The sequence below is a fragment of the Vulpes vulpes genome, chromosome 11, assembly GCF_048418805.1.
Source record: "Vulpes vulpes isolate BD-2025 chromosome 11, VulVul3, whole genome shotgun sequence".
In the NCBI taxonomy this organism is placed as follows: domain Eukaryota; kingdom Metazoa; phylum Chordata; class Mammalia; order Carnivora; family Canidae; genus Vulpes; species Vulpes vulpes.
The window spans coordinates 44,626,415-44,642,524 of NC_132790.1; the positions used below are offsets into that span (position 1 = coordinate 44,626,415).

Sequence of the window (16,110 nt, forward strand, 5' to 3'; positions counted from 1 at the left end):
TGCCTTTTTACCAATAGATCTCAATTTAGCCTAGTTTAATGGTTCACCCTGTGACTGTCAGGTGGCAGTGTTTTCAAAGCCTTGACATTAAACTTCAAAAAAAAAATAATAGTTTTTTTGCATAGAATTCAGAGGAAGTATAAATGGTAGATACAAAACCCATGAATATTGCCTTAATTTAGATATTAACTGTGTAAGAGAACCAGACTCATTGAAAATATTAGTCCATATATATCTAATAAATCCCTGCTATCCCAGAGTGTAATGGAAGCCTCCAGTATATGCAACCAAATGTTATAAAATATATGGTAAGAACAGGATTCCACTTGTATTTTTTTATTTCTCCCTGTGGTTTCATCTTAATATTGTTATCCTAGAATTTCTCTATAGTACCTAAGTGGTTCTATGAAAGGCCAGACAAATATAGTATATAGCATATGCCCAGTGTCAGTTGTTTTTTGTTTTGTCACATTATCATGCTATGTTTAATACTGTTCCCTAGGTTTCCCTTGAAAGAGAACGACAACATGATCAAACACATGTGCAGAGCCAGCTGGAAAAGCTGGATCTTCTTGAACAGGAGTATAACAAACTTACCACAATGCAGGCCCTGGCAGAAGTCAGTAAATGTGTCTTTTACTCATCAGTGCATAATACTGGTTCTTTTATAAAATTGATCACTTTATAATCCTGTATATTCGACCAACAGTGATCTTGTAGCAAAGGAACGTATTTTTTAAAGAAAAAATGTAAATTTGGAGGGAGTGTTCACATTTTATAATCTTGATGTACATAAGGAAGTAGTTCTTTTTGAAAATGTTGGAGGCTTAAATGGTATTGAGCATCTTTAAGGCTTGTATTACTTGGCTTAAATTGTTCTTTATAGTTTTCATTTCATTTCATAGTTTTAAATACTTGGGAAGTATTTAATACCGCTGAGATTAAGTTCCAAATTTAGCTTCCATGTAGCCTATATGGCTTCATACAGAACTGTGTTCTTTGGCCATAGATTTTACCCATAATTCTGTTCAGCTGATTCACAGCTACTTCACAGATGACTGATAATGAATCACAAAGGAGAGTGTCATGGTTACTGGCCAGCACAGTGTCATTACTAGAGTGAACAGGCATATGTTTACCATGCTAAAATTGTATAGCACATTATTGTGCTTCTGTATTACAATTTTACATGATGACACAAAGTCTTTTCACTAACCACTTTTAATATTTTTATCACTAGAAAAAAATGCAAGAGTTGGAAGCAAAACTCCGGGAAGAACAACAGGAAAGGAAACGTATGCAAGTTAAGGCAGCCCAGGTGAGTTGCAGTGTCAGCGGGTTGGCTCCTCACATTTCATTCTTCATAAGCAAAAGATTGATTGTGGGCTTCTTAGATTATATTTTGGAAGAGTCCAACATATAAATTGTCAGACATAGATGAATATGGAAAATTATAAACCTTTATTTTTAAAGGGAGAGAGTAAAAGTTGAGCAATTTTTTAGTTGTCCAAATTATGGGGTTTCAATCAGCATTTAAAAAAATCAATAAAAACATAAAAGATCGTATACATAAGATAATAATCATGTAAAATGTCTCACAGGAGTTGCTACTGGAAATGTTTGAAAGCCATCGTGTAGTTTTCTCACACATTTTCCTTTTCCTTGGTGGCTTCAAAACACCAGGACAGAAATTGAAGTAATGGGCTGGCCCAGAAGCTAGTGACCCATACTAACTCAAGAGCTACCATATGAGGGGAGTGAGGTCTGTTTGCTCCTAGTCTTTGATTTATTGGCTATCAGCCAGAATAGATGAGGCAGTGTGAATTCACAGAAACATGGCGTTTATATATACCACCCAGAACTGGGTTTCTAAAAGATACACTAATACTTTTGTTCCCAGTAAGTCGTACAGATAAACACCTAGTTTGTAATTGAAGACTATCTTAAGAGCTTATTTCTTCAGATACCTCTTATATATTGCCCTCCCACTTCCAAAGTCTTTAAGTATTACATTTGTATGTATCTTTTTTTTTACCCTATTAACACAAGAAGCAAGACTTAACTCTAAACCAGTTAGGAACGGAGGCTGTGCAGTTGAGGCTGCGGCCAGATGCCAGCAGTGCCCCGAGCTCAGTTTGTACATAGGCTTGCAGGACCATAAACATCCTGTTGTCACTTCCACAACTCATTGGTTTAACTTGTTCTCTTTCTATATTAAACCCAGTGTATTTCTTTCTCAAATATTTACCTTCTGATCAATTTGTGGGTTTTGTTTTGTTTTGTTTTGCTTTTAGTGTGCTGAGTTATGTAGTCATGTGGCTTTATTTTTGATCACCAACAAATCTTGAAATTACGTGGTTTCTCTGCCCATTCCACTTTAGGGTAGGCCACTTTATTGTGTCTCCATTTCCTCAGTTGTAACATGCAAACTCGTGGATTGTGCTTTATATACATTGTGGTGGTGAGTTCTGTTGTATGTGAAATAAAAATAAAGCAAGTTCATTATCTTATGAATTTAATTTACAGTATTTGTGCTTTCTTTTTCACTTAGCAGGTATAAAGAAGGGACCAAATAGTTACTACTGGTAATACAGTAAAAAGTTTTGAGTTCTGATAGTTGAACACCATTATAGTGGAATGACAACGACCAGAGACCGAACATGGTTCCAAGTCAAGCTGACTTTTTTTTCCCCCCCTAAGTATTTATTTATTTGAGAGAATCTGCATGTGAGCCCGGGGGATGGGGGTGTGTGAAGGAGGGGCAGAGGGAAAGGGAGAAAAAAGCAGACTCCCCACTGACTAATAGGGAGCCTGACATGGGGCTTGGTCCCAGGACCCCAAGATCATGCTCTGAGCTGAAGCTAGACACTTAACTGAGTGAGCTACCCAGGTGCCCCCAAGTCAAGCTAACCTTAACTTGTATAGTCTGGGGCAAGATATTTAACCATTCAGAGCTTGGATTACCATTGATGAAGTGGTCTTCGTTTTATATCTTCCTAGTGTTGGAGAGATCAAACAGGAGAAAAGACAATGAAAGTACTTTAGAATAGTTAAAACTCTGCCACACAAATACATAACCACAACCAGGAAGAACTAAATAAACTGGAAGTTAAAACATTTAAAAAGAAATTGTTCTTTTATGCTATTCAAACTCATTGGCCTCATAGGTTTTCCAGAGTAGTGTTTTTTTTTTCCCCCAGGGTAGTAATTTTATGTTCAATGAATCCTGTCCAGTTTACTGTATATAAAGCATTATTAGATGTGTGGGAATGTAGGTGCTCCTGAGGGGAGACATCCCTCCATTCTTTTTTTTTTTTTTTTAAGATTTTTTTTTCTTTTTGTTTTGTATATTTTTTATTGGAGTTCTGCTTGCTAACATATAGCATAACACACAATGCTCATCCCGTCAAGTGCCCCCCTCAGTGCCCATCACCCAGTCACCTCAACCCCCTACCCACCTCCCTTTCCACTACCCCTTGTTCATTTCCCAGAGTTAGGAGTCTCTCATGTGCTGTCAGCCTCACTGATATTTTCCACTCATTTTCTCTCCTTTCCCCTTTATTCTCTTTCACTATTTTTTATATTCCCCAAGTGAATGAGACCATATAATGTTTGTCCTTCTCCAATTGACTTATTTCACTCGGCATAATACAGTTCTATCTACGTTGAAGCAAATGGTGGGTATTCATCGTTTCTAACAGCTGAGTAATATTCCATTGTATACATATACCACATCTTCTTTATCCATTCATCTTTCGATGGGCACCAAGGCTCCTTCCATTTATTTTTATTTATTTATTCATGAGAGAGAGAAAAGAGAGGAAGAGACACAGGCAGAGGGAGAAGCAGGCTCCATGCAGGAAGCCTAATGTGGGACTCGATCCCAGGTCTCCAGGATCAAACCCTGGGCTGAAGGTGGCGCGGCGCTAAACCACTGAGCCACCCGAGCTGCCCACATCCCTCCATTCTTTTGTCTCTGAATAGATTTCTGTGCTTTAAGAATGCAGTCATTGTGGGAAATGTTAGTATTCTCGGTATTTATTTAGTCCATTGGTTCCGAACTCCGTCATAATTTCCTGGGGAACTTTAACAATGAGAAGATCATGACAATCTGAATATTCCTCATGAACTCCAAATGATTTTGATACACAGGCTGGTTTGAAAACCACTATTGTAGACAAATCCACAGGCGTAAATGTTTTTTCTTTTAGGAAATCTGAACATTGGGCAGCCCGGGTGGCTCAGTGGTTTAGCGCCACCTTCAGCCCAGGGTTTGATCCTGGAGACCCGGGATCGAGTCCCACATCAGGCTTCCTGCATGGAGCCTGTTTCTCCCTCTGCCTGTGTCTCTGCCTCTGTGTGTGTGTGTGTGTGTGTGTGTGTGTGTGTGTGTGTGTTGTGAATAAAGATTTTATTTAAAATCTTAAAAAAAAAAAAAGGAAATCTGAACATTGATTTAGGGAAGGTACCAGTCCTTGTTTGAAATCCCTAGTAATTGGCTTTGGAATTTCTACTGTGTGCATAGGGAACTATTTTAAAACTAATGTAGTTTTACTAAACTTCTGGAGAAAAGGGGCATGGTAGCATTTGCTGTGATACACCTTTTAGTTCTTTCGGACATAAATTTCTGGTTGCTTTTTCTTACATTCTAAGAGTATGAGTTTTTAAATAGGAAGAAATGTATTTTGCCCTCCAGCTGCTTTGTTTCTGGCACTGATGCAATTGCCATGTGTAAAAAAGAGCGTATCAAAGCTTTGGTTTGGAGTTATATATTACATTGATCACCTTAGGCTTAATTTATGGAACAACCACAAATAATGGAGCTAAAGGGTTCCAATCAAAAAAAAAAAGAAGAAAAATTATAAATAACACCACATTTCAAGATAAAATGAGAGAGTTATATTGATTTAAAATATTTGGCGGGGATCCCTGGGTGGCTCAGCGGTTTAGCGCCTGCCTTTGGCCCAGGGCGCAGTCCTGGAGTCCTGGGATTGAGTCCCGTGTCGGGCTCCCGGCATAGAGCCTGCTTCTCCCTCTGCCTGTGTTTCTGCCTCTCTCTCTCTCTCTCTGTCTCTCATGAATAAATAAATAAATCTTTAAAAAAAATAAAATATTGACAATTTACACAGCTTTTTTCAGTCAGATACTACTATCGGATTTAAATCTCAAATTTAAATAATAGCTCTTATTTCCATAGCATTAACTTTACACTGCTGTATTTTTCTTAGTTGCAGACTGGGCTAGAAACAAATAGAATTATTTTTGAAGATAAGACAACTCCATATGTTCCCAGTGCAAGAAGAATTAAAAAAAAGAAGTCAAAACCACCTGAAAAGGTATGAAAACAGGACCAGTAAGTCAAAGTGCTGATTTATGTGAAAATGCTCATAAAACAATGTGGTATATCAAACTTGGATGAGAAAAATCTCTTTCATTCAATTTCTCCATTGGGAAGCTGGAGATAAGTAATATCTACTTAGAAATTTTTATCTTGATAATATGTATGAAAATTTTTGGAACCGCAAAACACATACAAATCTTGATTATTCAGTACTGCTTTAATGACCTTTTATTCTTCACATGTCTTTAGACATATGTGACTATACATGCATTACATATATACACACTATTTCTTTACTGAGATTAATTGCTATTTTGGCAGGTACTATTTTTTCCTTCCTACCCTTTGCTAGGCTAAGGATGCATTGTCAAGTATTATTAGGAGCTTGAGAACATGCCAGTATCGATGAAGCAAGTAGCCCAGCACTAAGCTGAAATTTCAGGCTTGTTGTGTATGGTTAGTTTTTATCACCATGTGAGTAAACTTGTACTTTTTTTCCATTCAGAAAAGTTCTAGGAACTATTTTGCTGTACAACCACATTATAGATTATGCTTGGGGGATATGCCGTTTGTAGCTGGAAAGGTAAGTTGGTCAAAGTCTGAATTTTTTTTTTTCTTTACAACTTAGTTATTTGAGTTAAAAAAACTCCTACACCTGTAAATGGGGAAAACATTTTTCTGCCCTTTTATCAATATGGATCATAGTGATGTGAGAAAGAGATGGAAAGTTTTATGGGACTGGAGGAGCAGGGAAGAGACTAGGGGGACTTTAAGGCAGATAAAGCGTATGTGCAAGGAAATATAAGTAGATATTTAAATAAATAGAAATCACATCCTGCTTGTCCTCACGTGCATATTACTTACAGAGCTCATTCTCCAAGAAGTAGTTACAAATAGACTTGAATCTTAGATTCCTTCAGTGTCTAAATGTAGAGATGATAATTTTGTCAAATATCAGCAAGTACTGAGTAATTTCAATAAATGCTTAACACTGTGTTAGTTTAGGGGCTCCTGGGTGGCTCAGTCAGTTGAGCGGCTGACTCTTGATTTCAGCTCAGGTCTGATCAGAGCGTCCTGGAATCAAGCCCCACATTGGGCACTGCACTCAGCTGGCAGTCTACTTGAGATTCTCTCTCCCTCTCCTGCCTTTTTCCCACTTACTCCCTAAAATAAATAAATATATCTTTAATATATATATATATAAATATAAAATTTATATATAAATATAAAATTTATATATAAATAAATATAAAAATATATGGGATGCCCAGGTGGCTCAGTGGTTGAGCACCTGCCTTTTGCTCAGGTCATGATCCTGGGCTCCCTGCATAGAGCCTGCTTCTCCCTCTGCCTGTGTCTCTGCCTCTCTCTGTGTCTCATGAATAAGTAAATAAAATCTTTAAAAAAATTACATCTGATGAGACCTCAGTAATACATTTCTAGGCCACTTTATTTGAAAGTTCCTAAATAAGTTAAAACCTTTCACTGTTAATTTTCATTGTTCTTTTTCTGCTCTGCTGTCAGGGATCCACATGGAACAAAAGAGCCCTTGACTGTAGAGAAATTTTAAAACTTCTGAAAATAACTTTATCTTAATTCTTCACTCCTTACTCTATTCTAGGTTATGAACAAACACTTGTTTTCTTTAGGTATTCAGCATAGGATGTGTTTTAGGAGTTTCTTTACCTCCTCATTACTCTCTTCTTTTCTAAATGTGGTGTGACTAGCACTAAATAGAGACTTTGTCATGTTCTGGGAGAAGCCACATCATCCCTTGCTCTCATTGATTTTAGAGTTAGTTGAAGTAACAGGTGTTTTCCTGAGTCTTTGCATTAGTCTTTGTAGGTCCTACATTTGTAGATTTAATTATCTTATACAATATTTGTAAGTAAGTGAGACTCTATAGGAATAGATTCACCCTATCCCACATTGCATTAGAATCTAGTTCAGTATTTTGTTATCCTGAAGTAAAGCCTTTGGTAATTCTCATTGAAGTCATTAACATAAAGGTTGAACAGATTAGGTTCAAAGACCAGTCTTTTCAACCTGAACTCTCCTTCTGAAGTTATTTGTACTCTTTGTGAAATATTTGTGTCCTCAAATTCTGTATTGTGAAGGGTCAGTTTTTATTTTTAATTGTATGTTGTCATAGACCAGTACACTTACAAAATGCAAAAAAAAAAAAAAAAAAAAAAAAGGATTTACTTAGAAAAATGAAATTAAAAAGATATAAAATACACATCCTGAAAGCTAACTGTGCTTTTAATTTATATTACACTAATGATGGTGGTCATATTCTTTTCATGTGCTTATTTACCGTACATCTATCCTCTAGTGAAATATGTATCTACATTTCTTGCCCTTTTTTAACTGGCTTGTTTTTTTACTGTTAGGTTTTGAGAGTTGTTTTGATATAAGTCATATATCAGACACATAGTTTGCAAATATATTCCTCCAGTCTTTCTCCCTCTTACACTGTTTTACAAAGCAGCTTTTTGTTTTGATGAAATCTAGTTAATTGAGATTTGTGTTTTTGTGGATTATGTCAGGTCTAATATGATCTTTGCCAGGACCAACATTCTCTGGATTTTCACTTATGTTTCATATATATTCTATAATTTTATATTTTACATCTAAATCTATGATCCACTGGAAATGATTTGTATAGACAATATTAGCCTTGTTAAGACAAGGTTTATTTTTTATTCTGTTCCATTGATATATGTGTTTATCTCTTTGCCAGTACCACACTGCTTTGATTACTGTGGCTTTTTATAAGTCGTAACATCAGGGAGAGTGATTATTTATTATTCTTTTTCAAAATTGTTTCAGATATTCTAGTTTCTTTGCCTCTTCATATGAATTTTAGAATAAACTTGGCTCTATCTATTAAAAAATCATGTTATAATTTTTATTGGAATTTCATTATACCCATAGATCAGCTTAGGAGAATTGATTGTTGAGTCTTCCAGACCATGAGTACAGTATCGCTTTTATTTATTTAGATCTTTGATTTCTTTCATCAGTGTTTTGTGGATTCCAGCATATTGGTCCCTTGTCTTTTATTACATTTATACTCACATAATTGTTTTAGAGCAAATGTAAGTTGGATTTAGTTTTAGTTTCTGTGTGATCATTGCTAGTATATTTAGTTTTTATATGTTGAAGTTACATTCTGAGATTTCACTGAATTCACTTACTAGTCTTAATTTTTGGATTTTTTTAGGATTTTCTATGTAGAGAAGTATGTCATCTGTAAACAGGGACAGTTTTATTTTTTTAATTTGCATTGCCTTTCGTTTCTTTTTGCCTTACTGCACTGGCTAGGATTTTCAGTATTACATTAAACAAGGATGATGAGAGTAGACATCGTTGCCTTCTTTCTGATCTTAAGTCCGGGGAAAGCATTAGCATTCAGTCTCACATGATGTTAGCTGTAGGTTGTCAGTGCTCTTTATCAGGCTAGAGGAAATTTCCTTCTGTTTCTACTTTGCTTAGAGTACCCAGTAAGGCATTGGATTTTTTTTCAAATGCTTTTTCTTCATTAAATGATATGGTTATGTGATTTTTCTTTTTTTACTGTTGAAAGTTACAACATTACTACATTACGTTGATCAATTTTTTAAAAAATAATTGAACTAGTCTTGAATTCCTGGAATAAACCCCACTTGGATACAGTATACATACTTCTTAGTATATAATGCTAGATTCAATTTGCTACCCAACAATAGAAAGTAGAATTTAAAAAAATACATATTTAGCTTAGTATAGTGGTTTCCAAACCTGGCTGGTCAGAATCAACTGGTAGAATTAAAAGTATACATTTCCAAGCCTTGACCCCTGCACTGATCAGGTTTGGAGTCTGCCTAGGACTCTGCATTTTAAACAAGATGTCTAGATTATGCTTATGGAGCCAAGTTAGCCTAGGCATCTGTTTGTAAATGAAATAGTATGCTGAGACCATCGTTTAATATTCAAAACCAGAAATCTTGAGAAGGCTACCAGGTTATTCCTATTGTTATTTATATGACAAGGATGGACTTAGTACATCCTAGTATTTGAGGATAGAGAAATGAATATAATGACAGCCCCTAACACCTGGAAGTACATACACTATTTAGTACATGAAATAAATATGCAAACACAATTGCAATCTATCGTGATAAACGCTATGATAGAAATGTTGTAGGTGATCTTAGAGTCAACTGCTTATTCGGACCAATTCATTACCTGGAGGTTTTAAGGAAGTCTTTACAAGTTAATATATTTGAACTGGGTTTTAAAGAATGGTAGAAATATTGGCCACACAAAAGAAATGACATGTGCAAATAAATATAGTTTATTTAAGTAATGCAGATTTTCAGAGGTAGAATTCAGATTCATCCATTGTGTATAATACCCAGGGCTCATTACATCAAGTGCCCTCCTTAATGCCTGTTACCCTGTTAGACCATCCCTCCACTCCCCCTTCCCTCCAGCAACCCTCAGTGTGTTTCCTATAGTTTGGTGACCCTAAAATGGTTTGCCTCCTTCTCCATTTTCACCTTATTTTATTTTTCCTTCTCTTCTCCTATGATCATCTGTTTTGTTTCTTAAGTTCTACATATGAGTGAAATCAAAATTGTCTTTCTCTGGCTGACTTATTTCACTTAGCATAATACCTTCTAGTTCCAGTAGGGAATGATGGGGCATACATAAAGCCAGGGAATATAAATTGCAGCTCAATGATGAGAGACTTTTTTCCTATGCTGAGGAGTGTAGACATTAGTGTTAGTGGACTTAACATCGAATATTTCATAAGGGAAAAACCTGATACTACAATGAAGATCTTTTAGGATAGCTGATAGCACTATGGAGTTAAGAGACTGAAGACACTGGGGGCAGGGAGGCCAATGGGATCTTCTTCCAATAGATAGTAAGGTGGTTGTAAGGGAATGACAGCAGGGTAGAGACTAAAGTGGAGTATAGATACTTAGAGGTTAAATGGGACTTGGTATTTGGATTTACTCTAGGAGATTTATATCATAAAGCCTTTTTGTGGGTGGGGGTCTTTTAACTCAGATTAGGGAGTAAACAGGAAAACATTTAGAGGGTTGGCTTCAGTTAATTCTCATTTTTCTTCAGTCCACCAGTCCTAGTCATGCTGTGGTAGCCAATGTTCAGCATGTCCTGCATCTGATGAAGCAACACAGTAAAGCCCTTTGCAACGATAGAGTGGTCAACAGCGTTCCTATTACAAAGCAAAGTTCTTCACGAAGTGGTAAAAGTAAGAAGTTGTCAGGAACACCTCCCTCCTCCAACAGCATTAATGAAGAGCTATCAGAAGTCTTACAGACTTTACAAGATGAATTTGGGCAAATGAGCTTGTGAGTTTTAGCTTTTGGTTTTTAAATTATATTTAGTTCTAAAACTTTATATTAACCTTAGTGATTTCATTAATCCTATTGTTAATTTGTTCAACGAATATCTGAGCAATAGTCCTTACACCAACCACTGAGCAAGTTACTAGGACCTTAACAGATACAACTGTTCTGGGGAAAATCTCTCTGTTTTCTAATATTGTTAAATGTTTTGAAGACCAGGGTTTACATTTCAGTCTTATTTCCTTATTTGGGAGCTTGAAATACATTGAGTTTAGTTAAGCTTACATGGTAAGTTAGGATGTGAGTATCTAAGGAACAAGATCCTTTCTTTCTAGGCTTTCCTTTATTCGTGTATCCTGTTCTGGGGGAGGTAGAAATATAAATAACTAGGTCTTTGAAATTAAGAACTCCTTTTGCATTTGCCTCCAGTGCCTTTCTTGAATCTTGTTTCTCTTTACAAAATTGAGTCATTTTTTATTGCACACAGCAGTGGTCCCATGGTGAGTAGTGGGATGTGGTGGACCTAACCATGAAACAGAAAACTTAACCAACCCCTACCTTTATTTTCTATATAGTGATCACCAGCAGCTTGCGAAACTTATCCAAGAATCCCCAACTGTTGAACTGAAGGACAACTTAGAGTGTGAACTGGAGGCATTAGTGGGGAGGATGGAGGCCAAAGCCAACCAAATAACTAAAGTTCGGAAATACCAAGCCCAGGTAACTCACACTCGGTTTCCCTTTCCCTGTTGTGAATGATTCAAAACCAAGAACGAGGCAAAACCCAAAAAACCCTTTTCCTCAAATATGTTAATTGATGACCACTTAAGTGTATTACAGATAGGGAACTACAGGAAACATTTCTTTCCTGTAGACACTTAAGAATTGGTGTTAAGTGGGTTAGGAAGGAAGACAGTTTTATAATCTGTGAGAGATTTTACCACCTAAGATACATCTTTCAAATACTTAATATTTTTAATTTTCTTACCTTTATATGAACAAACTTTAACTTCCATGATGAATTTAAATGGTTCTAAATTTACCTTAGTCTTTTAAAAAGCACTTAGAAATTGATTTCCAAAGGAATAAGTCAGATATAAATACGTGAAAAAAAATCTTATATTTATATTTATGTTGCTAATTAAATGAATAGAACAGCCATGTATTTAATATCTACTAAGTGCAGTGGGAAGGCACATTCCAGGGTTTTCATCTGGAGAGAAACATAATGATTCGTGGCTGTTAAGAGAGAGCTGTGACTGCTAGAGGTGGGCTTAAAGACCAGGCGGAGAGAACAGCGGGGCCGGGTGAAGCTCTTCTCTGCCAGAGGTCATCAGTGACTGCAGTGGGCGTGAAGTGGACACATTGGAGGTGTGTTTTAGAAGTAGAAGGATCAGGGCAACTTGCTGCTGAATATCATTTGGAAGGAAAGGATGGCGGTACCACTGATGGAAATGGAGAAAGACTAGGAGCAGAACAGGCTTGGCTGACATTTACTGATTAGTGGCTGTGTAGTAGGCATGATGCTGAGTGCGTCTGAATATGTCCTCTTAATTTTCATGGAACACTTGTGAACTGAGTGTATGATCTTATTTTATAGGAAACCAGGCTAAGTTTCCTGGGAGGTAGACAGATCTTAAAGTGAAATTAAGTAACTCCTGTGCAAGGAAACACTAACCCACTAGTAGTAAATGCAGAGCTGGCATGCAAACTTGAGTGTTTTCAACTCCAAAACCTGAGCTCTGAAGTATTTTTTTGTAAAGTTCATGTTTCAAAAAAGAATATAAGCAAATGATTGCTGTAGAAGTAATGGTCTGATTTGTTTGTTGTACATTAGACTCTATTCTAATGGAAAACCAACTTGGCAGTGGTTTAAAGTACAAGTAAAGCTCTCTAAAAATAAGTAAATTCTCTGTGTGAAATTCTTCTAAAATAGTGAAATAATAAAATCAAAACCTTTTTGTATTATTACCATGTCTTCATCTAGTTAGAGCATGTTTTGTTGCCTCTTCAGACTAGTTCTAGAATCACCGTTCACCTCTTCATCTATTAGTATCTGTCCTGTCCTCCTTCACTTATGATGTCAATTTTTTTTGTCTTTTTCATGATGCCTTCCTCCAAACCCTCTTCTGCACTTGGGCAGCACCTTCAGAAACAGCACCAGTATTGGTGTGTTTACTCCTGTTCACTTGTTTGTATGTCATGTTTTTACACACTGAGTGTTAAATGACAGGTACAGCAGATTTTTGAAGGTTTTAAAACAATAAACCCAGAATATATTATTTGCATCTTGGTTTGTGTGAGAGTTAAAAATACCAGTTGTCAGAAGAGAATGTTTTCATTGGCTGCTCCTTTTTCCTTGCCTTGGTTATCTGCTATAGCTGGAGAAACAGAAGATAGAGAAGCAAAAGAGGGACTTGCGAACCACCAGAAGGACTCTTGATGAAGAAGGAAACAGCAGCAGTCGATCCTCTGGAACCACAGGGACCACAAACAAGAAGGACGTTGCCAAGCTGAGACCCGGTGAGAAAAGCAGGAAGAATCTGCAGTTATTGAAGGACATGCAAACTATACAGAGTTCATTACAAAGCAGTAGTTTATGTTGGGATTACTGACTGTTACCAGGTCATAAATTTTATTCAGATAATCTGTACCTCATCAATCAGATTTGGCCAGTTTACTCTCCAGGTCTCATACTCTCTTTTGGAATTAATGAATAGCAGGTGTGAAGGGGCCCAGGCTTCATCACACAGGCTTCTTGTGTGATGCATCATGACTAAATATTAAACCACCTGAATGGAAACCAGGGGAGTCTTAACAGCTAGGAAGCCACACACTCTGCTTCTTTGAGATGAATTTGCTGTAATGAAATACTGCACTTTGTAAACAAATTGCCAATTTTTTACTTGTGGGTGTGATTTTTTTTTTAATAGTTCTTTACATATCTAAGTAAAATTAGGTTTAAATTATCAAAATATGAGGCTGTCCCATAGGCAGTGTTTGCTTAAAAAGTCTCCTTTTAGATCTTCCCCTGGCACGAACCGCCTGTTTCTCCTTTCCAGTATGACCATTAAATGTACTTTGACTATTGATGGAGGTTTTCTCTATTTAAGTATTTATACATATTTAAGAGGATTGTTTTGCTTTTTGACATTTCAAACACTGATCAGTATTTAAGGCACTTGTATTGATGTTATCCATCATTAAAAAAATTTAAAGACCCAAGCATTCATTTTAAGTCCATTAACTGCTGAAATTATAAAAGCATTTTTTAAAGAATAAACAAATTGTTAATGAAGTAAATGAGCTTTTAGAACGAAGATGGAAGACGAAATGTTGTAAAGCATATACATTTGCTGTTTTTAAATACCTGTTTGTAATCATGCTATTCAGTTTGAGGTATTGTGGTTTTCAATCTTGAAACTTAGAAGAACCCTGGACATGGTATCAGTGTATAGTATGAGTGTGGCATTAACTGTACACATGCAGTTTGTCATTATGTTAATAATGTAAATCATAATTCTGCATAGATCAAGACATGTTAACTTTTTATATATTTGCCACTGAAGTAAATAAAGCAGATTTTCTAAGGAAACACTGAAATTTTCCTTACAGCCTGATAATAAGAGGCTTTATTTGTTGTAATTTCTCCAAAAACTGAATTTCTACATAGGATATTAACATATCAAGAAACAATAAGAATATGTATGACATATGCCTATGTCATGCTCACACAGAAACCAAACCAACAAGACTGAACAGTCTCATGGCATAAGAGAAGTTACTCTAAAGAGTACTAATTAACACATTAACCACATGTTAAAGAGATTCCTTTTTATGCCTCCCCTGGGAATGAAGTGGAGTTCTGGGATTTTATCTGGGTATCATCAGCATGAAATGCAGTGCCTATCTGGGTTCTAAATTTGTTAGGCCTTTTAATTGAATTAATTTTTTTTACAGAGTTCTTGATTTAGGTTCCTTCAATTTGGATGTTTGTGAATGTTCTGAAATGTTATGTAAACTTCTCCTTGTGTGTGCAGCTTTATATCTCCATTGAATTCACCACAATGAGTCCACAGACCCAAGGAATCACTGCTCTGACTTGGAAAATATTTCTTGTGTCTTGACCACCATTTCAATTATTAAACTTTTGCTATCGCTGTGTTTGAATTTCAGGTCATTAAATTGTGTGACACCCATTTTGCATTTTAGTGGCTCTGAGTCCTAATTAGAAGTTTAATGGTGCTAAAACCCACCCCATCCCTTGGGTACGAGTCGGATTGTCGACTCCAGCTTTTAATACCCTTAGGTGAGAATTGAAAACAAAATACCAATACTGTCTTAGTCTCCTTATCTGAGAGTTTACAGCAGAGGAGTACATCGTCGTACGGCTGTTTTAAGAGCCTTATTGCAGTGTGTTTCAAATACAAGTACCTTCTATGTTGTAAGACGCCGAGGTGGCTACCAGGCTAAGTAAGGAGGGTATGCTTACTCAGGTAGGTGCTAGACCTCTGAATTATTTCAGCACTTGTGTGATGAATACAGTGTGACCGCATGAGCAGTGCTATGAGGACACAGAGGAGGAGGTTAACATCCTGGAGGAGGAAGTGACACTTAGACTCCGGAGAACTGGAATTAGCCATAAGGGAGAATTCCAGGTCAATAGGATAGAATAAAAGGGAAGTGGCCAGATTTTGGGACGTGGGAGAATTGTGACCAGCTGAGTGGCACTGGTACATGAGTTGAGGTATGCAAGTGAGAATGGAAGGATAAGCTGACAAGTTACAGGAGGCTAAAGAGCTTTGACATAACCACATGGGTCTCAGTTTTGTATCCCTGGTCATAAAGGAGAAAGGGCACCTGTACAACCAACAGACGTAGATACAAAGTTATATATAAAACAACTATCAACTCAAATATGAAAGTTGCATAAGCAGAGTTTAATGTAATCCCATTTGTTATTTTCTCCTTTTGTTGTTTGTGCTTTTGGCATTACGTCCAAAAAAATCAATGAGACCAACATCAAGGAGCTTCCTCTTGTTTCCTTCTAAGAATTCTATGGCATCTGGTATTACATTTAAGTCTTTGATATATTTTGAGTTAATTTTGGTGAGTGGTGTGAGGTAGGGGTCCAATTTCGTTGTTCTCTGCATGTATTTCTCCGGTTTTCCCAGAACCACTTGTTGAAGAGACTGGGACAGTCTCTTTCCCTGTCAAGTGTTCTTGGCTCCCTTGTCAAATATTAGTTGACTACATATGCCAGGATTTAATCCTGGCGTCTATTCTGGTTTTGAGACAGAACCATGACTATTTTTATTATTATGGCTTAGTAGTATACAACTGACCCTTGAACAACGGGAGTTTAAACTGGGTAGGTCCACTTACAAATGGATTTTTTTTACAGTA

General features: G+C 36.5%; 1 protein-coding gene across 3 annotated transcripts in view; it reads left to right on the forward strand.

The window, feature by feature from the left end:
• The window catches only part of CEP57 (centrosomal protein 57), a 39,043-nt gene extending 24,140 nt beyond the window's left edge, over positions 1-14,903 (forward strand). For all 3 annotated transcript variants that reach the window (XM_025993262.2, XM_072726243.1, XM_072726244.1), the window contains 7 exons: positions 503-619; positions 1,241-1,318; positions 5,229-5,336; positions 5,847-5,924; positions 10,466-10,707; positions 11,280-11,424; positions 13,086-14,903. In XM_025993262.2, the coding sequence (XP_025849047.1) occupies positions 503-619; positions 1,241-1,318; positions 5,229-5,336; positions 5,847-5,924; positions 10,466-10,707; positions 11,280-11,424; positions 13,086-13,319 (1,002 nt within the window). In that variant the 3' untranslated portion in view covers positions 13,320-14,903. The remainder of the gene's footprint in view (positions 1-502; positions 620-1,240; positions 1,319-5,228; positions 5,337-5,846; positions 5,925-10,465; positions 10,708-11,279; positions 11,425-13,085) is intronic.
• Positions 14,904-16,110: the final 1,207 nt, after the last annotated feature.